This window comes from Poromitra crassiceps, assembly GCF_964638095.1.
Source record: "Poromitra crassiceps genome assembly, chromosome: 16".
Lineage (NCBI taxonomy): Eukaryota > Metazoa > Chordata > Actinopteri > Beryciformes > Melamphaidae > Poromitra > Poromitra crassiceps.
The window spans coordinates 3,006,611-3,033,981 of record NC_139645.1 but is presented as its reverse complement, the minus strand read 5'-3'; the positions used below and the strand labels follow the sequence as shown (position 1 = coordinate 3,033,981).

At 44.6% G+C, this 27,371-nt stretch overlaps 1 protein-coding gene across 1 annotated transcript; it reads right to left on the bottom strand.

Moving 5' to 3' along the window:
• Nucleotides 1-386: 386 nt before the first annotated feature.
• On the bottom strand, nt 387-26,755 carry LOC310790973 (monoacylglycerol lipase ABHD2). Its single transcript, XM_083652692.1, has 12 exons — nt 26,630-26,755; nt 25,502-25,585; nt 24,975-25,017; nt 24,076-24,292; nt 15,864-16,039; nt 14,126-14,293; nt 12,878-13,061; nt 10,422-10,514; nt 8,640-8,741; nt 7,613-7,682; nt 7,387-7,471; nt 387-4,142 (listed from the first exon to the last, which is right to left on the bottom strand). Exons 4-12 carry the CDS (start codon nt 24,282-24,284, stop codon nt 3,931-3,933), a joined length of 1,299 nt encoding a protein of 432 aa, XP_083508818.1. The 5' UTR covers nt 24,285-24,292; nt 24,975-25,017; nt 25,502-25,585; nt 26,630-26,755; the 3' UTR covers nt 387-3,930.
• Between the last annotated feature and the right edge of the window lie 616 nt (nt 26,756-27,371).

Genomic DNA, 27,371 nt, shown 5'->3' with positions numbered 1-27,371 from the left:
CACAGCCCTAATGTCAAGTGGTTGTGGGACAACGAGAAAGTGTTGTGAGGTTAGTTACTGCAGGCTGGAAACGATGTGTGTGCGTTTGCGATGTTGAAACTGGACTGGTAGATCTCGGGAGGCTGGCTACTTGAAAAGTAGATCTTGGGTCAAAAAAGTTTGGGCACCCCTGCCATAGAACATTTCGGCTGGATAAAAAAAAAAAAATTGGGTCTGGCCATGACCAAATCTTAAGCAGTCAGGAAAAGCCTCACTATTAAAAATTTGAAGGGAAAATATTAAAGAACACAAGAACAAGTCCTCCTTTAATATCTGTACTCGAGGGAGAGAGGGAAAAAAGCATATAACTTGATAAATAACGTGACAATGAAACATGTTTTGTTTTTAGAAAATAATTTATTTCTGAACACAACAACCATATTTCCTCAAATGATTAGATCACACACACCATTGGTCTCTTTTAACAAAAACACCCAGAGTTCATGTTGCGTGACTGTATCCGTGTGCCAGCTTCACAAATCCAAATCTTGGAACCATCTTTAAACACCAAAACGGTTTGGAAACACAAAATTAAAGCTGTAGGATATTTAGGTTTGTGGTTTAGATGGTGGTTTGTTACGCTAAGATTTCACATGGAAATACATTTAGTAGAACACAATATTGACCAATGTCGATCCCGATCCTGAATGTCTTGACTTTTTAATCTTTGTCAAAACATGAAATCTTGAAAATCAAAGGTGTGCAGCACTGTAGTTAGGATGAATACAGAATATTAGCGTTTCATATCAACAATAGAATAACATCTCAGATCCCATCCTCCATATTTAAAAAACAAAACAATGAACTGAAAGCATATGAGACACTTGGTTCTAACATACTTTAATATAATTTATTCCCCCTCTCACATTTGCACTGAAATGGTAAGAGCATCCCTCCCTGTGGGTTATTGCCTTTGTCTTCAATCCCTGGTCCCTCATATAATGTTATTTTAATATAATATCTTTATACAATTATTTTGTTTTTCTATTTTAAAGTGAAGACAGCTTTTGGTTGTCAACCAGAGGTGGTGATATGACACGGTATTATACCTATGTTCCTTCATTAACACTCACGCTCTGATGCATTTGTACAAGAAAATAACATAAAAAGTGGCAATAACAATAAAGTACAAAAATTATTATTAATAACAAAACAAATAATTACCTATAAAATAAATGTTGCAATACATCCAAATCTGCATGTTTGTGCAAAGTTGGCGAGGGGAGGCAAAATTCGTAAGACGATGATCGGCTGTTAGTGGCGTTACAGTAGAACTATGGGCTTCTGCTGGTGTTTCAATATTCATCAGATTCTACTGATTTCTTGATTTGAGATTAAATGTCAGCTGTGGACAGAGTGAGGTATTCCTTCGCCATCTAACCACATCGTCTCAGTAAAAAGGCAAGTTTTGCCATGGACTGGCTAGGAGTGGGAATTAGGCAGTTGTAGTTAGCTCTCCCCGACTCCAGATGGCAACATTGAGTTAAGGTTAGAAAAATCCAGGATGACAAGTCTTGAAACGCAAAGGGATAGTGTTACTGTGTTACCTCAAATAAGGTCCCCTCACTTTGTTAATATTAGCCTAGTCAACATTGGCTGGGTTCGACAGTATTTGCACATATTTCCCTTTGCAAACAAGGCGGTTATGATTTCACCTGTTAGTTTGATTGTCTGACTGTCTTTCTGTAAGCAGGATATCGCAAAAACCTCTGTAGGATTTTCCATAAAATTTGGTGGACATTGACATTGGGCCAAGGAAATAACTGCGAAACTAACAGAGATAGAGACTCGATTCTGAATCATGAGAGTGTTTACAGTGTCAAGAAATCTAAGCAATGAGAATGATGTTATTTAGTGTCGGAGCAAGTTCTATGTTCTGTGTTGGCAGAGGTTTGCATTCTCAGAGTGCTTCTAGTTCTCCATTAGAAATTCTGCACACTTATGCGACTGAAAATGTCTATCTGAACTGTCCTGAGGTGGCAAACTCCACCCATCTGTAGCTCCAATAATTAAATGCTTAGAATGATTTGTTAATTACTTAATTAATTAATTCCACCCAGCTCTTATACCACACCAAACGCTCCTACAGATGCACTGCTGCCAGATTCACCATCTTTGCAAACAATCAGTCCGTCGCATCACAGTGTTCAACAGCAAGTTTCACACTAGAGATGACTTGGCTGGAAATTGGGCTGTGCAAATTGAATTCAGGTTCTGAAAAGTCCACGGGTCCACAATTCCTTATATTAAAATGTGACTCATTTACGCACGCGCGGTGTCCTCCACCTGGTTGTACAATCAATTTTGACCATCGCTGGACAAACAATCCACAGAAATAAACGTTTGGTTTAGTTTAGCACTGCACTGGTGTCGTTTGCCCTCCTACTCGTCACACCTCACAGCTCAGATCAAGAAAGGGAGAAAGACTCGGATCAAGAAAGAAATCAACAAATTCTCAGATCAAGAAAGAAACTGCTAATTGTGTCTTTGCCAATCAGCGAACTGCACTTTCAACATCTACGCCAGAAAAAACTATTAAGGTGTTTGTTACCGAAGCGGTTTTTACTTTTCATAAATTAGCCGCCCGGTTGGACACCGGGACTGTCTGTGTGCTGTAGGAGAGTCATATCATGTCAGCTAGGTGAGTCTTGGCTTAGACCTGGAGCTGATCAAAGGCTGATGAACGAGTAGGTGGGGCTCAGAGGACACCGACGAAACACGGGGATCATCTGAGTGGTCTAAATTTGCGTTATCGACCTCTCTCCCTCCCGCATTCCTTTCCTTTCGCTTATCGGTCACAAAGAGAACTACTGTAAACCACACACACACACATCACCACCATTGATAATCTGCATACCGACACTTGGGCTAACGAGGGCGGAAAACAGAGAAAAGTAAATTGTGGCTTTATGGGTAAAGTGCACTGAATCAAAGTGATCGAACGTGACAATAGGAATGTGCATGGATCCCATTTGAGGCTGATCCCGGGTCAGGTCAGGTCAGGTTAGCAACGAACTCTGATTTTCTCAAGTCACATGACACTATTTTAAGTGCCAATTAACGTGTGTTCTCTCAACATACTGGGGGAGTTGGAGGAGGGGGGAAATAATGTGGGAAAAATCCCACCATAACTATAATACTTATATAAAATTTTCGACAAGACAAAAGAGCAACGATTCAGACTAAAAACAACATTTCGGGGCCGACAGACCATGAACAAAGTCACACAAAAGATCACATGCTCAGTCACGGGTCATTTAACTCTTGGTCCACGCACACACACACGCACACACACGCGCGCACACACACACACACACACACACACAGTACAAAGACGCTGTGTCGGTTAAGACAGCAGACTAGGCTATGGCCTTGGCGGGGATGAGCAGTGAGCACCACACAGGTACGACTACAGCACAATCCTTTGAGGCTTCTTCTGTGCTCTTGGGTTTCACTGGTACTACACTGAAATGGCGCCCCCTTTCTTTTTTTTTTCTTTTTAGGCTACGATGCCGACTTGCCTCATCTCTTTTCTGGTTTGGTCAGTGCCTCCGGACCGTAGCCAGGCATCATCATCATCGTCCTTGTCGCGCGTACGTACGGAACCAAACTGTTGGTGCTCTGCATTCACATCCTTCACGGTAGAAAAGAGCACAAAGGCAGTTAGTTTGTTTTCCGTTCCTTCGCAGACGTTTGAGGTGATGGTGGTAAGAAAGGGGGAACGTGGGGCGAAGGCATGGGTACGGTGTGTGACGGGGTGACGGGGGGGAGGAGCAGTGATCAGCACTAGAGGAGAAGGCAGAGCAGAGACAGTAGTTAAAGGTTTGGTTCAGGTCCTCCTCAGTGCTGGGACAGTGGGGTCGCGGGGGGGTGTCACAGGTCACGAGGGTCCTAAGCTTTTTCCTCTGTGCAGGAGGAGCTCAGCTGGCTGTTGAGCCGCTGGCAGGGCGGCTTCTGCTTCTCCCACTGGCACATGGCGTTGGCGTAGCCCACGATGACTTTGTCCATCCAGGTGAGCGGCTGGGGGAAGAGCACCGCCCCCTCGAAGAAGCCCAGGTGGCCGCCGTGCAGTGTCAGGGCGAACACCACGTTCTGCTTCTTCTCTGCAGAGGACACAACAAGAGGACACACGGGGGGCGCCGGTTAGTTTGTGCGCTTCCCGGGGACAACGCACACGCTCGCCATCGGTATCTGTGAGCCAACATGGGCCACGCCCACACATGTCCAAATATGGGTTGGGACAGGTTTGATTCTCTGCCTGGTGCAGATAGTGGAGGGTGTGTTTGTGTGGACATTACAGATAACAGCATGACTCAACGTCTGCCAGTTATGTCAGAGGTAAGAGACGTATGTGTATATGAGGCCATTTACACCTGGCATTAACATGTGTTTTCTGTCATCAGATTACAATCAGATTGTGCTCGACCACTTGAAAGTACAGGTGTAAACGCCCCCCAAGACACATTGAAGACGGATTGCAATCTGATCGGCCAAACCACCTCCGGAGGTGGTCAGGGACGCATTGTGTCCACATTGAACACAAGTGTAAATGCAATGTGTCCTCTCAATCTGGATACAGCAACTGTATGCGGATTGAGAGGACACCCGTTTTGGGTGATCAAATTGCCATCAGATTGCAATCTGATCACCCAAAACGCATGTTAACGCCAGGTGTAAATGGCCTCAGTGTGTTCACTGCGATAGTGAGGGATCGCTCTCACCACTTTCAAATGGGCTTAATTGCCATTCAATATTTCAGCGATCGATTGCCAAAGCAAAACAGTGACAACCCATTAAAGTAGCATAATGACAATAACAAAAGAATTGAACAATAGAGATTTTCAATTATTCGATCAGACACGAGGCAAAATAGTGATCATGCTCCATGAGTAGTGTGGCACACTTTTTTCTACAAGGATATTTTTCCAATGAGTTTTTTGTCAATGGCAAGTTTTCCAAAATGACATACACTTTGAAATATGGAGAAATAAGCAGCATTTTCTATTAGCGACATTTACTATGTACACACATTTACTATTTGTCATAAAGCCATAATAACATCTATATCTGTTGAACTGTGGAATAATACAATCATACAATACTGATTCCATTGACTATGCCGTTATCCCACAATGATTTCTTGACGAAACACATCCTCTAACCCCGAAACGGTTTATTCTGCCTCATTTGCCGTTACTGGAGGTGAAATATGCATGAATCCGTTACAACTTCAATCACAGAATGAATCAGCCTTGAAACTCTTTTTAAAAACTAGGTCATCATGTCCACAACGCAGACGAATCACGAATCCCTTTGTGATTGCGATGTGAGCCTATGATGCCGGGCAGACAGAGAGGCATCGTGAAAAGGATTGGCCTGGATCTGTCTATTCTCCTGCTCTTAAGTGGGTTAGAGGGACAGCCTGGTGAGGCTGCTTATTAAGATCACACAGGGCTTTCATTACTATACACTATGCATGACAGCTGCTGATCTGACCTGGAATGACTCATTGTCTGTGCAGCAGAGCCGGAGCTACCAGCGCCGGGCCGGGCCGGGACAGAATGTTCTGGGGAATGGCTCATGTTTAAACACAACATTCAAGCTTTGCGAATGATCATATAAAATGTATGGATCGTATATATTAAGAGTAATTTTGCTGCCGATTAGTCTAGTAATCAACTAGTAATCAGCAACCGAGGGAAATTCTAAAAATTGACAAATCCATTTAAAATCCATGTGTGATGTAATGACTTCTTTTTTAGTAAGTCATTTCAGAAATATAAAATATCAGACTTGCCGAAAAGTTGATGAAAAGCAAATTAAATATTTATGGTCTAGCAACTGTGTGGTTTAAATTGACATTAACCCAACGACATCTGTTGGCAATTTATACATCAGCCAGCAATTAATGAATAATTTATAATTATGAACAAATTGTTGGACAAGGTGTGCATTTTTGGCTTTTGAAACCCAGTATTTCACAAAGTCCTGTACTAAAATAACTCCCCGACTTAAATAACTTCAGAGACAGCTGTAAGCTCTTCTTGTCAAACATGAACAGCTAAGCTAATTAGAAGAACACTTAAACACATGCGTGTAGCTCTATTTCCTGGTAGGCGTGTCACAGTGTCTGAGTCACTGTCTGTATCAGTATTGGGGCAGAGGGGACAGACGGGTCAGCTGATCCTCTTATACACAGGCCACCAGCTGAACTCACTCACTGGCCACTAGGGACACTTTCCAGTCATCCACCCCCACACACGCGTACACCCTTACTTCGTAGATACATGAGGGATTTTCCCTTTTCCCAAAAATAGCAAAAGTGGCCAGTTTAAATATAGCGTTGGCTGAGGAGAAAGACAGCTTGATAATCACCATGTGATTATCTGAGGACAGTCAAGAAGGACCTGGTGGGAACTACAGAATAAACCTCGACTGTTTGCGTAACGGAGGAGTGAACTCTCAGAACATTCTGATCCAGGAGGACATTTTTGAGGTTGAGAACTTTGGGGAGGGGAGTTGAACTCACCTTTTACACAGAGCACGCTCAGAAAGACTGCATGTGTGTGTGCGAGTGTTTATGTGTGTTTTACAGTTGCTCTAACACATTCCAACACACACGTTCCTCTGTGCCACACCCGTCCTGTGTCGGGACGTCCCGTACAGGGTATAGGGTGTGGGGGGGGAAAGTCATCAGGAGGTATTTCTACATTACAGACATGGTGTTACATCGACAGCAGTGAGTCACAGAGCGCAGGCCTGCCGTGAATGCCTGCAGTGTTCAAACAGCACGAGTCCATAGAGGAAGGGTTGGTATCGAGAAGCAGCTTGTGTGTCAGGATCAGGCTGAAAACAACCTGACAAGCTGAGCGGCAGATTTCAGCTGGTTTCAAGTCTAAACCGAATGCCTTAAATAGACTAGATATGCTCTTTGTGGGGCTACATCGTGTGCTTATACATAATGTGAAAATATTACGGTGAAACGCTTATGATAAGTACATGTAAGATAAGAGTTTTACACGGTGTTCGACTTCCGGGTCAAAGGCTGGCACGCATGCGCTGATCGCCTCGTCCAGTCCAGTCCCATGTTCAGTCCGAATGGCCTGTACATACAGGAGTAAATGGACTCCCAATGGCATTATCCGGGTGTGTTAGTCGGACTTTTATCACTTTGATTTCAGTCGAGCTAACATGTTTACATGCATTTCAAAAGTTCGGTTTTAGGCGGACGTTTAGGCGCAATAATTCGATATTTTTAAGTGTAATGTAAACGTACCGACTGCAAGGTGAGAAGTTGTGGGGTTTAATAGCGCTGCTGTCGTCATGACGACAGATGCCGTTAGTTACCTGCTAACGTGCGGGGGATGGTGAGCAGCGAGTTGTGAACCAGAGGATCATCTCCGGAGTTCACTAGCAGCAGTGGCACGTTTACCTAGAAAATACAAGTATTCAATAAAAGTTGTTATTAAATTCCACAAATCGGTTAAATGTGCATACAGACATCAGACCATTCAATCGTGCCAACATGTAAATAAAAAAGGGATTTGTATATAGAGAATAAGGCCGTTCTTACGTTGTGGATATAATGTACACAGCTCTCCTTCTCGTAGTACTCTTTAAGAGAGCTGTGGCCGTGGAACTTCCTGTTGAAAGCCAAAGAAGTCATCGGTCAGTTTAGAGAGCGGAGAAGACGCAGGAGAGGAGAGTGTGCCCGCATGCTAAAGGCCTAAACATGGTCGCCCGTCAGAGCTTCGCCCCGCCCTCCCCGTATGACGGCGGGTGGAGCGCCGTCCTACGGGGAGGGGGCGCCGTCGGCTGACGGGGGCTGCTCCAAAATGTGACTCAATGGCGACGATACGTGCGTGACGTCAGCTGCAGGAGAGTTGTGACTGGCCGTTGCCTTGGCTCATCGTCGTAAAGTCACCTTTCAAAGCATGAAGTTAGATTATAACGAACTAGTTGTGTGGCTTAGCCTTCCCAAATGTTGAGGGTCGTTTTTTAGAATTTAATACATAGAATTGGGAACGTTACATTCAATTTCATTCAGACTGCCTGGCACACAATCTCCGCCATTTTCACACGGAGCTTCCACAGGAGGAGGGAGGGGGGGTGTAGTGGCGTCCGAGCATGTAGGGCTCGCTGGCGCCGCCAGACGGCGAGACGGCTCCAATTCGAGGCGGACGGACGACCATGTTTAGGCCTTTAGCCATCCCTTCTCACATCTGCAATGCTACTTAACAAGAAGATCTCAATAACAAGAACATGCCAATAACAACTAAGGGACAGGTACCGTTGATGAGGACAGTGATAAGGAAAGTAGATAAGGATAAGTGATAAAGTGATAAAGTGATAAGGAAAGGAGATAAGGACAGAGATAAGGAAACATCTATCTGCGGTCCACCGTGTCCGCATCAGAAAAACACTGAAAGTAGAGGCAATCCCACCAATCACCATATAATCTGTGCTTGTTTTGTTTTTTTAATCATATTTTTTTTATTGCAAATCAAGGTACAGTTGTACATTGCTAAACAGTAAAGCAATCATATTTTCATTTTTCATCATTCATATAATCTGTGCTTGTGAGTGACTCCACGACATACCTCATGATGTTGTCGTCTATCTGCATGAGGGAGGTCGCCGTGTACAGCCGACTAAGATCCACTTCTATAGTTTTAGCTGAGCTCCCCCCGAACAGAGTGCGACTGCAAGTGAAACACAACAGATATTGGAATTATTTGCGTTACTGTAGACTCAGCTCTCAGTTGGAAGCCTTGCATCGGAGAACCAATCATGAGCGTTGTGGGCGGGCCTGCTTTCTGGGAGCAGTGATGGTCATGCAGAACCGGTGCTGTCGCGTTTGCGGAGAAACATATGAATCACTTAGAAGCAAACATAACCTGTTAATAGGCCCGGCGGCTAGAGGTCTTTCCCCCAGCGATAAGCCCGACTCCCGAGGCTAACGTTACAGAGCCTGCTGATGACTCACAGTAGCAAGCGGACCACTTCCGGGTAGGAAAAATGATTGTAAAATAAACAACAGGTATAAAAACTCTTTGCAGTACATCAGTGTCTTGCTCTATATTGGAACTATGAAACATTGCATTGCCGCTACCAAATAAAATTCTAATAATAAATGTAGGCGTGTCTGCTGCCAGCCATTCTCGCCGGGCTCTGAACCAGATTTGGAACAGTAAATTCCCAGACGTTTGGTGGTTAGGTGGCGCTGTTGGCGCCGCTCACCAAACGTCTGGAAACCGAGACTAGCGTTACTGTAGTTCACCTGATGTTACTTCTTTTCTTTACAAACACAACATGTTTCAACCAATGACAGTCAATTATTCAATCGCCAGTCCTGTGCATTAACTATTAGATCCAACCCATACCAAAAGAATCACAATCACTTTTATTGCCACAGTATGCAAGATTACAAACGATGAATTTGTCTTAGTGTCATTATGCAGCGTAGCGATCATGTCAATATTCAGATAAAGTATATTGACATGACCCCGACTGTGATCGCCATCGACAATCCGGTAGAATCTCAAAATGATCATGATCGAGATGCACTGACAATGTCGCAAATGTTGCAGTATCAGTATTAGTCAGTGTTGGGCAAGTTACTTTCAAAATGTAATGTACTACATATTACTAGTTACTTTAATTTCAAAGTAATAAGTTACTTTACAATATTACTGTCTGTGTAGACTCTACACAGACAGTTACAGTTACTACACTGTAGAGTAACTCATTACTTATTATTACACTACTTTTGCATTACTTTTACCAAAACAGCAGCAGCAGCAGAATGACATCGCTGCCCCGGAACCATCCGTAAAAAATAATTTCAACCGCCTTGAAATCAAGTGTAAACAATCCAAAATTCTAAATGTTATTCTTTTCCTTTATTGTCATCTATAGTGGTTATTTGCATAAAAACACACAGTTTGATTAGGAAATGATTGTTATCTTTTTTATGTGCTTTGATTAAAAAAAAAAAAAAAATCAATGTGTAACTTGAGTTACTTGACAAAGTAACTGGTATAATATTACTGAAATCCTATAAGTAATAAGTTATATTACTGAGTTACTGCTAAAAGTAATATATTACATGTAATATATTACTTTTGTAATGAGTTACCCCCAACCCTGTATTTGCAGTATAAGTTGTTCTTATGTAAGGTTCAGGATTTTTGTTATGCTATGACAAACCACTTATGCTTGCTATGTTGATATGAAACTCAAACGAGAGTACGCGCTGTCTTTGGCACACCGGAATAAAAATCTAAAAATAGACAAGATGGATAGACTGCTGCTATGGCAATGAGAACTTATCTAGGGGAACTGTTTGTATCGCATGAAGACAGTAGATCCAAGACTGATACCTGTGTGAGAGGATAATTTTCTTCATGTTGTCGGCCATGAGAAAGTTGTAGAAGCGTCTGCACTGGTCCCACTGTAGGAAGGTTTCCTGTGCCCTGAGAGTAAAAGAGACACGTACAGGAAGTCAGCTGTTTGCATTCCAAACAACACGGTGAACGAACGCCGCGTGTAATCCACAGGACAAAGACTCACGCTGGTGGGGTCTAGACCTAGTGTCAGGTCATTGTAATGCAGCATAGAGACCGGTTTGAATCAAATGCACCCTACGATTAGAAACACACACACACACCTAAAGCTACGATTAGAAACACACACACACACACCTAAAGCTAAGCCACACCCAACACGGGGGAAAACTCTCCGTTCACTTCCATACACCAGCGTCATTTTCCTTGAATTAAACGTAGCTAAAAGCTATTGTGTGGTGGGGGGCTGCGCAGACAAATGTAAAAAAAAAATCGCCAATTAAAGTTTTTTTGTAGTCGCGAGCAAAAAAAGGAAGCCATTGAGAATTGGCGAGAAGAAAACTGTGGATCTAACTGTCAAGGAAGTAAGTTGGAGTGTTCATCTTCCGTATATATGATCTTTGTGTGCAACAGGTGACATAGGAGAACGCCAGGATTGGGGGGGGTTATCGATTATAACGAACTAGTTGTGTGGCTTAGCCTTCCCAAATGTTTAGGGTCGTTTTTTAGAATTTAATACATAGAATTGGGAACGTTACATTCAATTTCATTCAGAGCAGACTGCCTGGCACTAATCGCCACCATTTTCCCCCTGGAGCTTCCACAGGAGGAGGGGGGTGGCAGGAGCGAGCTGCGCACTGACTATGTTCTGTTTTGGCCCGCGCAGAGTGTGCGCGCCCTCCTCGGAGCCCCGCCTCCAGCGCGTGCGCGAAGAGTATGCCAGACGCTTTATAGCCGAACTGCTGCAAGCAGGGCCGGCCCTAGCCATCTGGGGGCCCTAAGCAGGATATATATTAGGGGCCCCCTCCCAGGGGTGGGGGTTTGGGGGCATCCGCGCTGGAAGTACTTTTAAGTAGGGGGTGGTGTAAGTAGGGGGTGGTGTAAGGAGGGGACTCTCGGTGCTGCCCGCCAGGGCAGTGCCGAAGAAAATTTGACGTTTTTTGGACTTTTAGCCATATTTAGAGGAATATTTAAAACAAACAAACGTGACGATGATGATGCTCGTTTGTAGCCCTATCAGTGTCAAGCAAGCGTGTAGAACCCAGCAGCCATAGGGGTTGCCAGGTCAGTTAAACCAGGGGTTCCCAACCTTTTTTGTGCCAAGGACCGGTAGATACATTCAGGACCGGTTGTCAATTGTAATGGTTTTAGTCAGCGTCATGCAAACCAGAATTCTGAGGGGGCGACATTCGGTGGCGACCAAAGGTCCCCGGCTAAAACATTTCAGTGGCGACCGAAGGTCTGAATAGATCTGCAATGATTCAATCAGTCTGCCCAGATAAAGTGTGCTGAATCACTCATGATTGAATCAGTGCATTTAGCTATTTCTAAAATGTTGGCCATTTGAAGCCAGATTTAGAGGAAGATCTAATTTTAAATTATCATTGGGATTAGAGCGTTGTGATATCATTATTCGGTTTTTAACCATCAATATTTTGCTCCTTTTCTCATTAGGGTAAATACTGTATATTTATTTAGAGATAAACATTCGGCAGCGAAGGTCCCCAGCAAAAAAGTTTTGGTGGCGACCTAAGGTCTGAATAGATCTGCAATGATTCAATCAGTCTGCCCAGATAAAGTGTAACAGCTCACTGTCATAACAGCTCTGGCTAACATTACAATGCTAACATTAGCTGCATGGTAGTACAAGTATAGCCAACTAACTTGCTATGCAAACTATACCTATAATAACTAACAGCATGAATTTGACTTCCCCCTTCTTTTATTTTTTTCAAAAAATCTGAGGTGGCAACTGCCCCCTCAGTTTCAATGGGCATGACGCTTCTGGTTTTAGTTACATATATATTTACTCACCAGGTGGCGACAAAAGGTAAATAACAGCCTTTTGTGTTGTACTGTATGTAGCCTACAGTATTTATGTTTTTGTTTAAACTACAAACATAAATAAACGTCAACCTATGTTTTAACTACCACACACAGCCTATAATATTATAGCCTATGTTTGTAAAAAAAAAAAAAAAAAAAAAATTTTTTTTTTTTTTAGGGGGCCCCTGGCAAATCCCGGGGCTCTAGGCAGCCGCTTAGTTCGCATATAGGGCGGGCCGGCCCTGGCTGCAAGCTAGAAAAGGTGCTTGGTGGGAACAGGCCTCGACATGTGATTGATATGATTATATGATATATCTACATGTGATTATATGATATATCTATTAGATATGATCTAAGCAGTTGAGCAGTCAGTTGGGCTTGACGTCAGTTAGTGGAATATGTGTGTACTGGAGGAAGTGCCGGAGCCCCACAGCGAGGCGACCCACCTGAGAGCGCTGTAACCCTGGCAGACGCTGACACAGCACAGCACTCTCTCCTGGTTGTTCCGGTTCTCTCCCAGGAACTTGCACACGATGTTGCCCCCCAGACTGAAGCCCACCACGATCAGCTGGGTGCTGGGAAACGCCCTCTTAATGAATCCCACCATGGAGGCAAACTCCCACGTGCAGCCTGCGGGGGGAAACGGTTCACAGACACTACTGATCAATACGTAACAGACACTGATCAATACGTAACACCTCTATACGAGCCAGTGATTTCTCCTACTCAGCAGTTACTGCCAAAGGTGCCTTTAGCTCAGGATATCAGATTTTGCTCAGGTGCGTCTCAATCAGACTGCCCTTTAACCACTCTGTGCACGTGTGAGCTAGTTCCTTCTAGTTTCTCTAATTCCTTGACAAGATCATACACTGACATGTGTCTAAATGAAGGCTAGTGCCTACAATATTAAATTACTGATGGCTAAATTAGATCTGATAAAAATGTAGTTGAGTAACGAAATAATAGCATTTTTTTTTCAAAATGAATTTGAACCAGATGGATGGAGAGATTTTGTTCATTGACATGAGAATTGCTTTTGGCCCGAGCTTGTTAAGCTTCAAAAACAAGAAATGAATGAAAAATTATGATGCAGCATTACCAATTTAAAAAATATATACATTTTCGTCCGGGTAGTGTAGCAGTAGATTCCCTGCCTACCAACACGAGGGTCGCAGGTTCGCGCCCCCGTGTTACCTCCAGCGTGGTCGGGCGTCCATACAGGCACGATTGGCTGTGTCTGCATCGGGTGGGAAGCCGGATTGGGGGTATGTGTCCTGGTCGCTACACTAGCGCCTCCTCTGGTCGGTCGGGGCGCCTGTTCGGGGCGGAAGGGAACTGGTGGGAATAGCGTGATCCTCCCACGTGCTACGTCCTGGCTGCCGGTGAAGCTCCCCGCTGTCGGGTGAAAAGAAGCGGCTGGCAAATGCACATGTATCGGAGGAAGCATGTGTGTGTCTACGGCTCTCCCCAGATCGGCAGAGGGTGGGGCAGCACAGGGAAATTGGCCAAGTACAATTGGGGAGAAAAATGGCGGGTGCGGGGAATCAGAAAAAAAATATTTTTTTTTTCATTAAAAAGAAGAAGTTATTCCTATTATGACACTGACTCTTCCCGACTACGAGTTAATCTCAGGTCAAACAGGAAGTAGAAGTAAAACTCCAGTCTTACGTCAGCTCGCCTGACTTGGCCCTCACCATAAGTGAACATGCGTGGGGAGGTCAGCTCGATATTGGGCAGCGCCCCCAGGTGGTTGAGCACCGCACAGCGGTAGCCCTCCTTCTGCGCGTAATCCACAAAGGTGCGGATGTAGTGCTTCTCGCTGTGGTTACCGATGCCGGGGCAGATCACCATGGTGATGTCATCTGTTGAGACGGACGGACAGAAGGATCGGAGAGAAAGAACAGAAAGAGAAAGAGATAGAGAAAGAGAAAGAACAGAGAAGAGAAGAAAAGGGGAAACGAGAGATATGAGAAATATGTAGACGCAGACAAGATGAAGACACACTTCTGATTTCCCGGATCACCATTTGATGGGCAAAAACAAGCATACGTGAGGCAAGTACCAAGTCTACCTACTAGGGATGTCACAATATCCCACGATATATCGCGATATCAAAACGTGACAATACGTATCGTTGAGATGAAATCTCATATCGCGAGAAAAAGAAGCTGAACATGGTGGCACTGCTCTGCATCTGATTGCATGCTCGCTCTCCTTTTCATTGCTTTGTTTGAACAGACGAGGGACGTTACAGACACGGAGGATGAAAATGGTGAACTTACTCAAATTAGCGTGGAGGATGCCCCCTCAACTTACAAATCGATCAAAAAAAATTTTTTGTTAAAATATCGTATCGTTATCGTGAACCCAATATCGTGTATCGTGAACTGAGTGTATCGTGACACCCCTACTACCTACCAACCAAAATAAAAGATTATGCGCTTATCTATCAAATATTTACTTATGTCTGTCAAATATTTACTTATGTCTGTCAAATATTTACTTAGCACAACAGGATAGAAAAAAATGGGGGGGGGGGGGGGGGGTCAAATGATGTTATGCCAGTCCTGAGCATGCCATAAGATATCAGTTAAGGTCAAATGTGGAAAGATAGATGTGTCAAAATTATGAAATAGTTGTAATGATGAACTAAAAGATTGTAGTAGTAATATGTGTAAGTTTAAGAAAATGTTCAAAGGCATTACATTTGAAAGCTGGCGACCAACACTGAAATGAACGACGATTGTGAACGGTCTTCGATGAACCGTCTCTGATGCGATTATCTGTTCCTGTTTTACTGTATGTTGTTGAGTTTCTTAGTGAAATCTAGTTTGTTTTGCGTCACAGCTATTTTGGGGAGAGCAAGGATAATAATGCTTTGTTAGACTTGAGCCAGGCCCACACCGCTAACTATATTTGTTCTAACTGTGTAATACTAATAACTACCTAAAAACAAACAAAGCTAACCGGGTATGGAAATGATAATGTTGGTCATCAGTTTGTTTTCCTCTGTAAGAAACCAGTGTGTGCTTTCCAGCTTGGCACGGCACCAAAACCAGAGCCGTGTTAGAAGAGTCCATTCAGTCCAATGGAGCAGTTTTTTACTCTCAAGAGTTCCAGGAAGTAAGGTCCTGGATTAAGCAGCACTGTCGAGTTGCAGCAAAATGGACAGTTTGTGTTGTACTTTGAAAATTGTTTTTTTTCTTGAATCAAATCATTATCAGCTTTATTTTAGCATGCAAAAGTAGCACGAGACCCATTCCTGGCTGTTCATTGGCTAATGAGTCTCGCATTTTGGTCCTCCACTGACGCCACTCTCTCTCTAGAGGACACTAACCAAAACCAACCAGGTATCGTCCATCAGGTATTTTTCAAAACCAACAGTACGAAATACAGTGAGCAAAAGCAGATCTGGACCATGTGCATCATCACCTCCAGTTCGATGGTCTCCCACTGGCTCAAAGAGGTCAAAGGTGGCAGTGGCCCCGTCCTGCATGGGTAAGTACTTCCTGACTCCACAGGGGTGAGGTGCGCTGACCCGACCCAGTTTCCCGTACAGCGCCGTTTGGAGGTGCCCGCTCTTACCCCACAGCAGGGGGGGAATGTACCTGCAGGACAGAAAAACATGAATATATATCATATGAATATGAGCTTATTCGACCGTTGCACACATTGTACAGGAACATGAGGCCAATGCCCAAACGTACCGTAATATTACGATCATGCAAAGTAACACCGACGTTCTGTGCGGTTGGATTTGCATGACTGTGTGACACGTTACAACACAAAATGATTCTGCTGCATAGTTTGCATTTGCAGTCATATTCCTGTCGGAGCTTTTGACACATTGCTCCGTTTACCCAACAGACAGTACCTTTGTATAATATCAGTAATTCATTCCAAATGCGATGTTATTTGGACTTTCAGTGGCTGACAAGCTCAAAAAGATTCCAACATTTTAGGATCGATAATGTTTGCCTGTGCAATAGACCTTATTCGATTGACGTCACTCACGTACGGGCACGCCCACTGCCGCCATATTGTTGACATAGGCTGTCACTTAAAGCGGCTGCGCTATGTAAGAGCAGAGTTTATAGGAAGCTAGCCGCCGTTAGCGTTACCTGTATCGTTCCAATTGTGTTCGGATGGTGACCTGCGTTACACACGGCTGTAGTAATGACAGCAATAAAGTCCCCGTGGTTTGTTTCTATCTCTACCGTCCACAGACGTGAAGGGAGCGAGACGGAGGATACGTCGGCACACAGGAGAGGTGTGGATAGTTGGGAGAGACAGGTGAAACTTTCTGACAGCTCCTCTCAGCAAAGTCTGTTCACCTCGTTTTTTCTTTTGTTTATTATTACAGGCATTAACGGCAGCATACAAACAACAACTCTGGGGTTTTTATTGCGGTCATCACTATCGCTATTTTGTAATGGAACAGAAACAACAATAAGGCCGTTACTATAGTTGTCAGCTGCAGGACGGTATGTCAACAATATGGCGCTGTCCGGGGTTAGCGAATAAGGTCTATAGGGCTGGGTTAAAAAAATTGATATATCGATATTGAATCGATATTCATGTGAAGGAACAAGTATCGACGATACATAAATCCCAGTATCGATCTTTTAAAATGCATTAAAAAGAAACATAGGCTGTTTGTGGTAGTTAAAACATAGTTTCAAGTTGACGTTTATTTGTGCTTGTAGTTGAAACAAAAACATAAAACTGTAGGCTACATGTGCATTGTGCATGCACCATGAGCCAGATGTACAGACCTTAAATCTGTTTGCACTATAATGTTTGTGAACTGGAAATGTTCATGAGCTGTATTTTATTTTATTTTATTTTATTTACAAAGCATTTCTACTTTATGAAACACTGTTTACAACATGCTGCTGTTGCAATGATTCTGTTGTATAGTGGAAATCTAAATTTGTTTGGCTTCTCACAGAAGACTGTAAAGAAAGAGACAGAAGACTGTAAAGAAAGATAAGATGTTGAATGACTACGTTGGTCATGTTTAAATAAAAAAATAATTCCATGATGTAACTGCTTGCTTTATGGTCAATTCTTAATGTAAATATTAATATTTTTTAATAATGCACCAGGTTACAGGGTTACCTGCTGCTTGGAGCTACAGTATACTATCAGGTTGGCTGACTGATTTCAATATTATGATCAGGGTTGACAGGCAACACGAGATACGGAGACCGTAGCCAACGGCAACGTCAACGTCACTGCATTGTTTTTTGTAAGCCTTCCGTTTTACAACGTGTTTGCGAAAGACAGTCGCAAATATTTGAGCATCGTTGTTTCAGTCTCCTCGATGACATCATCGTTATCTCAGAGAATCCCTCCTGTTGGGAATCGCCCGCACTGACTGAAGTGACCAGCGGGGGCAGCTTGGAGGAGCCCGTGTGCCGAGATAACCACGAGCAGGGTGTCTGTGAACCAGAGATGGGGACTTTTGGACTTGGACTTGAGTCGCACTTAACACGTTCACTGCCATTGACGAGATATCTCGTCTTACAAAATCCAACGGTTGACTGCCAATGACGAGATATCTCGTCTTAAAAAAAAAAAAAAATCTTTGACGGTGGGATGTGGATCAACGCCCCCCACGTCTCCTATAAAAATATTGGAGCCACCGAACGTGTACAACCCATTCCACCGACCCACTAAGTGGCGACAGTGCTCTCCAGACTAGAAAAAGCCGAGCCAAAACTGCAGGGGAACGCGCGAGGAAACCATTCTCTCATACTGTAAAATGGATTGGCGAAAACGCTTCGCTTTCGCGCATTATCGCGCTGGGAGCTGGCGGTGGGGGATTGCAAATTTGCATAATAGATTATGGGTGAAACACACTTTGAAACACCAGCAGAAAGCGCAGAATCGCACGCAGCTTCATTCCAGCTGAGCTCAACCGAAAACCCAGAAACGAACGAGCCTCATTCTCATACTGTAGGCGAAAACGCTTTCACGCTGGTGCACACGGGCGCACCAGCTTGACTTGGACTTGACTTGGACTTGAGCTCAAAGACTTGAGACTTGACATGGACTTGCCCCTCAAAGACTTGAGACTTGACTTGGACTTGAGCTCAAAGACTTGGGACTTGACTTGGACTTGAGCTCAAAGACTTGCGACTTGACTTGGACTTGAGCTCAAAGACTTGTGACTTGACTTGGACTTGCCCTTAAAGACTTGGGACTTGACTTGGACTTGAGCTCAAAGACTTGAGACTTGACTTGGACTTGAGCTCAAAGACTTGGGACTTGACTTGGACTTGAGCTCAAAGACTTGCGACTTGACTTGGACTTGAGCTCAAAGACTTGTGACTTGACTTGGACTTGCCCTTAAAGACTTGGGACTTGACTTGGACTTGAGCTCAAAGACTTGGGACTTGACTTGGACTTGCAAAAAATGACTTGTGAACATCTCTGCTGTGAACTGAAGGGCGGACGCAACATGCATGCCATGCACGGACACTCACGCACACGCAGGAAATATGTACAGAGAGCAAAGTGTAACAGTTACATCAACTGTTACACAACGCCTTCGTCCTCCTGTTCCATCTTCGTTAACTGCCAGTGAAATCATCCCTGCACCTGGCCGATGCACTCCTTCCTTACATAAGGGTTTCTCTGCACACACACACACAAAAATTACTCATATTTATGGCAGCTTCCACTTGGTGATAGTGTAATCAACTCTTAGCATTCAGCGCCATGGTAGGAGAAGCTCAGCCACGCCTTTCCAGAAGGGTCTCTCCCTCTCTGTGTGTTTCTGCGTAGGCTTCATCTGTGAGTGGTGGGATTAAGATGACCTCACTGTTGTCATGTGGACCAGAGGATAAGCACCTGCCACGATCATAATCGGGTTCCCCGGTCTGCTCCCTCCATCGATTATTAGAGGAACAGAGCAGTAAAGACATGAAATGCCATTTGTCCTGTCGATTTCATATCTGTTGATCTAAATTAAACTTATTCCTAATTGTGTGGAATTCAATAGAGCCTTCTCACGGGGGCCATTTTGTGTCGAAAAAGGCAGGGTAAACACAGGTGCAAGCAAAACACTAATGAGGGTTTCCAACTTCTATTCACCTTATGTTCAGACCTTACAGTGGGCCAAATTCTTCCGGGTCCTTTTAACACTTCCGGCGGTCACGGCGCAAAATAAGAGAGTTGTTTTTGGAGCGGACAGTGAAGGGGTAAAAAAAAGAACGTAGCCTACTACTTTGAGCTCGGTACACAGCAAGCAAGCGAGTATCCACTGTTAGCCAGGTCAGATAACGTTATCATCAACAATGACGAGCACTTTCTTGTAAAACATACCTGGACTCCAACAAAGAAAGCTTCAGGTAGTTTTCTCTCCTCCGAGGGGGATCATGTCTATGGTCCCCGGGTTCTATGTTCCCCGGGTTCTATATTCCCCGTTTTTCACTAACCTCTCCCAGCCCCCACGCCAAACCTAACCTCCCCCCATGCCTAAACCTAACCTCCCCCAGACCCTAACCCAAAACCTAACCTCTCCCACCACCACGCCTAAACCCAAGGTCGGCATTGCGGGTGGTCGGCATAGCGGGGAACATAGGACCCGGGGAACATAGGGATGACCCCCTCCGAGGCAGCGCAAGCCACTTAACGTCAATAAAGACCCGCAAACGTTAACTTAATTCCCTGGAATGCGAGACTTAACGAGCCAGTTACATGGCGTTGCATTCTTAGACATTGCCATTTGCTTTTATGTGGTATGTTACATACAATTGGCTAAATTATTAGTTAATTCAGAGTTAGATTATATTGGAGCGGAGCAGCCATTTTTTATTTTATTTTATTATTATTTTTAGCCGGAAGTTTTGATACGGCCACACAACAGGGTCAAATGGGCGTGGCTACATAAGGTGAATAGAGACTGTCCGCATGTCTGGGAACGCCCACAAAATGTTAAACGGCTGGCGCGCGAGTGGGGTAAAACCGCCCATATATCTCATGGGCTGACTCACCAAAAGACGGTGCTGCGGCTCTAAACTACAGGTTTGGGGGTTCTAGAGCAGAACACAAGACGTCTGCTCAGATGTGCTGCCTGGGCTGGGCTATCAGCTAAATTCTAACTTTGCTGAATGGATAGAACGGGGGTTTTTACCCCACCCTGACCACGCCCCCAGCCAGGCTGAGCCAGCTAACCCAGCGTCTATTGTGGCGCGTTCCTAGAGCCTGTATGGGCGTTCCCAGACATGCGGACTGTCTCTATGATTGGAATTTGGAAACCCTCATTAGTGTTTTGCTTGCACCTGTGTTTATTCTGCCTTTTCGAAACAAAATGGCCCCCCCCCAAACACTGTCCAACAGGAATGCAGACCCCCCCCCCCCCAAACACTGTCCAACAGGAATGCAGACCCCCCCCCAAACACTGTCCAACAGGAATGCAGACCCCCCCCCAAACACTGTCCAACAGGAATGCAGACCCCCCCCCAAACACTGTCCAACAGGAATGCAGACCCCCCCCCCCAAACACTGTCCAACAGGAATGCAGACCCCCCCCCCCAAACACTGTCCAAAAGGAATGCAGACCCCCCCCCCCAAACACTGTCCAACAGGAATGCAGACCCCCCCCCCCCCAAACACTGTCCAACAGGAATGCAGACCCCCCCCCCCCCCAAACACTGTCTACCCAGCGTCTATTGTGGGCGTTCCTAGAGCCTGTATGGGTGTTCCCAGACATGCGGACTGTCTCTATGATTGGAATTTGGAAACCCTCATTAGTGTTTTGCTTGCACCTGTGTTTATTCTGCCTTTTCGAAACAAAATGGCCCCTGTGAAAAGGGTCCATTACTTTGAAAACTCAGTTCAAAATAAATCCCTTAAGGTTGGTTGGTGAACATCATTCATACAGCTACTGTATAACAAGATACCCTCTCTGGACAAACAGGTCTCACACTGATCTAGAATATCCAAGACTCACTTCAAGGGTTTTCTGTTTGTGTGCCGTTATCCTTTGCGATGATCAGAAAACACTCAGAGGAAACAGAGGCCAGTGTTTGGGGTCATCAAGTGCAAAGATACACACACTTTTTTATAAGTAACCTTATGTAAGGTCGTTCAAGAAGGAAAAAAATCGGTTCCGCATTCCGCAGCTCTTATCACATCAGGTAGTGTACAGCAGCCGTTACTGCTCTGGTTTAGTTGAGAAACTGCACATTCCCAAACACTGTCCAACAGGAATGCAGACCCCCCCCCCCCCCCAAACACTGTCCAACAGGAATGCAGACCCCCCCCCCCCCCCCAAACACTGTCCAACAGGAATGCAGACCCCCCCCCCCCCCCAAACACTGTCCAACAGGAATGCAGACCCCCCCCCCAAACACTGTCCAACCGGAATGCAGACCCCCCCCCCCAAACTAGGGATGGGCATCGAATTTCGAATTTTCGAATAATCGTTGTTATTATCAAGGTCGACTTTTATTATTGAAATTCGAAATTCGGGGGGGAAAAAAAAAAAAAAAAAATTTTTTTTTTTTTTTTTTTGGAGTGAAATGTTGCATTGTCTCCCCTGATTCTAAGTACCGGTATAGTCAAATCGCTATAAGCATTTTAAGCAAGGTTTATGGAAAAATGAATGGCGGATGAAATCCCATGAAGAGGGAGAGGGGGTGACTTTGGCACCCCTTTGGCACTCAGACCTGAGCCTACTAAATATTTAATGAACCACAACCACTCATGATTGTCAAAACTGTTTTTTATTTTCGAAAATGTCAATGTAAAAAAAATTAAAAATGTAAAAAAAAATTTTTTTTTTTTTTTTTACATTTTTTTTATTTATTTTCGAAATTCGAATTAAATTCGAATTTGGCCAGCGAATTTCGAATAGTGTTTTTGCTAGAAATGCCCATCCCTACCCCAAACACTGTCCAACAGGAATGCAGACCCCCCCCAAACACTGTCCAACAGGAATGCAGACCCCCCCCCCCGAACACTGTCCAACAGGAATGCAGACCCCCCCCCCCAAACACTGTCCAACAGGAATGCAGACACCCCCCCCAAACACTGTCCAACAGGAATGCAGACCCCCCCCCCAAACACTGTCCAACAGGAATGCAGACACCCCCCCCCCAAACACTGTCCAACAGGAATGCAGACCCCCCCCCCAAACACTGTCCAACAGGAATGCAGACTCCCCCCCCAAACACTGTCCAACAGGAATGCAGACCCCCCCCCCCAAACACTGTCCAACAGGAATGCAGACCCCCCCCCCCAAACACTGTCCAACAGGAATGCAGACCCCCCCCCCCAAACACTGTCCAACAGGAATGCAGACCCCCCCCCCAAACACTGTCCAACAAGAATGCAGACCCCCCCCCAAACACTGTCCAACAGGAATGCAGACCCCCCCCCCAAACACTGTCCAACAGGAATGCAGACCCCCCCCCAAACACTGTCCAACAGGAATGCAGACCCCCCCCCCCCCCCAAACACTGTCCAACAGGAATGCAGACCCCCCCCCCCCCCCAAACACTGTCCAACAGGAATGCAGACCCCCCCCCCCCCCCAAACACTGTCCAACAGGAATGCAGACCCCCCCCCCCCCCAAACACTGTCCAACAGGAATGCAGACCCCCCCCCCCCCCAAACACTGTCCAACAGGAATGCAGACCCCCCCCCCCCACAGGCACTTCCTGCCCTGTGATTGATCTGTTAACGGTCAGAGCAGCAACGGGCCTGGATACTCGTTATGCAACACCACAGGGTGTCCCAAAACTAGACTAAAATGTGACATATGACCATTAGATACACACCAACACTGTCAGTGGGTGCAATGGTGTCAATGAATACAATCAAATAATAGGCTACGAGAAAAAAAAAATGAAAAAAAAAAAAAATATTATTATTATTATTAATATTAAATATGTACAGCAGCCGTACAGCAGGGCATAATTACAAGCCAGATATGAATATAGTCATCAACCTATTAAAGCGTACGATTCATTGTCATTTTAAAGGCAAAGTACTCGGTGACAATGGCTTACATAAGCAGACAGCCGTGACGAAGGCTTGAAGAATCCCCCCCCCCCACTGTGCTAAAGGTTCCTCAGGCAGACCGGAGGATATCAACCAGGGTAGCTTTGCCATTTCACACTCTTAAAAAAAAAAGGGGCTATCTATCTATCGCAGTACCATTTTCCCAAAGGACACAGAATCTCAGAACATTTCTCCTCTGCTTGTTGCCTCGGGGAGGATGTGTCTCCCACAACCTTCTGCAAACAACCACATGTTTGCGTCAGTTATTATTAGCTCATTTATGGAAGATTTCAAAGCGGTGCCCTGAAGGGAGTGACGAGGGAACATTGTAAATGGCGGCGCAAACGAACAAGTCTGTACTCATAATACTGCAAGTATGACAAATGTGGGCCGCCTTTGGGAGAATCCCCAAAATACAAGCTAGCGTTTAATTCCTGCTGGGGATGACAACAAGAAAGCCAGCCATGTCTCTGGTGTAGACGTGTGCTACAGTCAGGGATAAGGGCGCATCGCCAGACAAACTGCAAGCCCAGATGGACAGCGAGCTGCGCTACACTGGTGTTTCCATGGTAACCCCTCGAGTGACAGACACAGAGACGAGTATCCCCCCCCCCTCCCCCCGACTCACTCTTTGGTCAGCTGAGGACAGGACTTGAGCAGGAAGCGGTTGAGGGCCGTGTCCTGGAAGACCAGGTCGGGGGCGGCGGTGGGGCTCTTGAGGTTCAGGCAGCGGACGATGATGTAGAGCACCGTGGCGACCGCCGCCATCTTCATGCCGTCAAACATGGCCGGCAGCTCCGGAGCGATGGTGTGCACGTCGGACTCGTGGGGATTCATGATCTCTTCTGGAAAAAAAAAGGAAAACGGTGGAGATTGATGAAATCAGACGTGACGTCGCCCGGCGTGATGGCGTCATCAGTGAAGTCACTCGGACAATTATGATGTCATCAGACATGTCACTCGGACAATTATGATGTCATCGGATAACACTGATGACATTGTGATGATGTCATCAGTGATGTCATCGGAGATAAATGAGAGCCCAGTTCATTCTAAAGGGTCATGTGTCTAGAAGTGTATCTTTAATGCAAACTGGCTGCCGTGCATCACCCAGGTGGGTGCTGCACATACATCGATGGTGGATGAGTTGAGTTCCCTCCACCTCCCTCCCCTGATATGTGAAGCGCTTTGAGTGTCTAGAAAGGCGTTATATAAATCCAATCAATTATTATTATTATTATTATTTTTTTAAGTGGATGGTGATATTGGCTCATAATAACTCATAAATTAAAACATCTGGATTCGGTGGAGCCTTTGCAGCAAAATGAGATACAACTTAAAAGTAAAACAGAGAAGATGTGCCACCAAGCAAAGATTCACAGTTACAGTTGCATTTCCACAATAGATCTTTTCATTACTAGACCAGACATGACTTGCAGAAAATGATTTTCTACTGCGACTCGTGATTAAGTTTGATAGCGCCCAGGAATAGTGTGAGTGAAGTGTCTGACGCGGCGCCTGACTGACCTGAATTTTGTTATTGGGTGTCCACGGCGCTGTGAATATAGAGCTGTGGGGAAACAGAGGCGAGTGAGAGGATGTCAGTTAGATAAAGCAAACTCAATTAATTAATTAACTTAGGCCTATCTCAATTATAGTATTCTCAATATGCCTTGCCAGTAGTGGCAGAGGAGCAGATATTGCTTTTAACGTGCGATTCAAAAACACCATTACATTCACAATCTGTTGCAAATATTTATGCGTTTCTAATTAGTGACCCTTTTTTCCTTCAAAGGAAAAGCAAAGGTGTCTAATCTGTGAGATTTACAGAACAAAGAGGAAGTGTAAAGAGTACAGAGACCAAAGTACCTCATGTCCCAATTGAAAGAGGAAGTTGAGGTAGTTTCACAAATAAAAGTAGATGCATGCGTTTGTTATGTTTTGTTGTTGTTATGACGAAGTACAAAATAGCGATGTGTGTCAATGAGTCTTGATAACCACTGATACACACACACACCAATACAGAAGAGGAAATCCAACATCATTTGACTTACAATGTATTTTTACATTAGTCTCCAATTAATGACTTCAAAAGTCTGAGACCGGGAAGAGGCGAGGTCACAGTGATTTGGTCCAACCTGGAGAGCACAAAAAAACAACAAAAGAAAATGTTTACACTTTACAATATAAATTCATTGAGTATGCCGAGCATTGTATCCACAGTTCACACCAGTCAGTGCCTTCAAACGGCTTATTCCGTGTTTTCTTATTCCAGTATCTTGTCATAAATCTAGTTCACCATATACCACTAGCTGTATATCATATCATAATCCATTATCCACCACCCAGTATGTCAACATGTTCCATTGGTCCCCTGGAACACAGATTTGATCCAGAATTCCATAACTATCTGTGTAAATACAATGAAACTATGATTTATACAGTGACACTATGATCAAAACAGTCCTTTTTCTACATTATCTAACTGTTAACCTGTTGTCAAATGAAATAATGGCTGATTCTTTATAACAACTATCCAGTTTGCTGGGGACCCCCTAGAACCCCTCAAGGTGGTCCCCAGAGCCCATATGTTGAGAACCCCTGATCTAACTGTAGTCATCTTTATGCAACGTTAACGTTATGTGAAAGTTGGGTCTAACGTTACTTAAACCCAGACTTGTGTCAGTTGACTCAGCTGTTATCAAATCGCTGCGATCCGATTGAAGTTTAGCATCCATAGAAGGCAGCTAATGTTATTAGCTCTTTCTTCTTCGACTCACGAGTCTGTTATCAGCCAGAAGGCAAACCTAGATGAGACAAGTGATGTGATAACCATGTTCCCTAAAGACATAATCAGTGATGGGCGTTCATTGTCATCTTTGCCCCGTTTGCCTGTCGCAGGAGAAGAAGGCCAACCGTCACCGCGCATCTCCTACTAGTCTCGCGAAAACAATTGTGCTTTTTTTTTTTTACGAGTTTGCTAAACAATTTATTTATGCGCAGTGACGCCGATATACAATACGTTGTGTTGTCCTCAGTAGTAGGAGACAAGACAGATATTGACACATGGGATTATCACATAATCGGGGCTACCGGGGCCACATTATAACTACAGCTAATGTAATGACAACGAGGCAGCATCATCAGAGGACCGATAGAAATATATATAGCAGCATCCTTACCTCGGCTGATAAAAAGATATCAGGCCTCTTCTTGCTAAAAGTGCCCTGGCATTACTTGTATTCGTGCCATTCCATGTGGATTTGTCTGCGTCCAACGTTAACGCCAAACCATTACTGATGTGCAGGGCGTCCTCAGAGTTTATGGATCCAACGCTAGCTAGCTCAGCTGGACTCGGGATTCCACTTCCGATATGAATATATGATTAGCATAGCGGCACTCTCATTGGTTGAACGCGTCTGTGACGCAGGGTACGGTTTCCCATCAGTTTCCAGTCACGCCCCTTATCATCTAATTGTCATCTACTACAACAACAACAACAACAACCACAACAACATATCAAGTCTATGAATTGTTGCCGATATACGCAACATTTGTAACCAACAATCATTCAATTTTTATTGCAGTATATATTTGGGATATAAAATAGATAGGTAGAATTTACAACCAACGAGAACATTCCTGCACGTGCAGGAACGTGAGCTCTATGTACAGTGTAACCTTGATAATCTGGTTCTCATAGCACAGAGATAATGACAGCTGCTTATTTCCTCCTTCTTACCTCATCCTTTTTGGGTGTGATTGATTACCACAGTTTATTGGAAACTAGAAAGGAACGCGCCTGCTGCATATGGCATGTGAGAGCAGAGCACGTGTGTGTGTGTGTGTGGGGGGGGGGGGGGGGGGGGGGGGCGTGTCTATTTCTTTATCTCAGTGGGGCGTGTCCATGTTGAAACAGCTGGA

Coding starts and splice junctions, on each gene's coding strand:
- LOC310790973 (XM_083652692.1), bottom strand. CDS start 24,284: ATGAATCCCCACGAGTCCGACGTGCACACCATCGCTCCGGAGCTGCCG. Junction 7,683..8,639: donor ATAGACGACAACATCATGAG/GTATGTCGTGGA, acceptor GGCTTTCAACAG/GAAGTTCCACGGCCACAGCT. Junction 7,472..7,612: donor GTGTACATTATATCCACAAC/GTAAGAACGGCC, acceptor TGTATTTTCTAG/GTAAACGTGCCACTGCTGCT.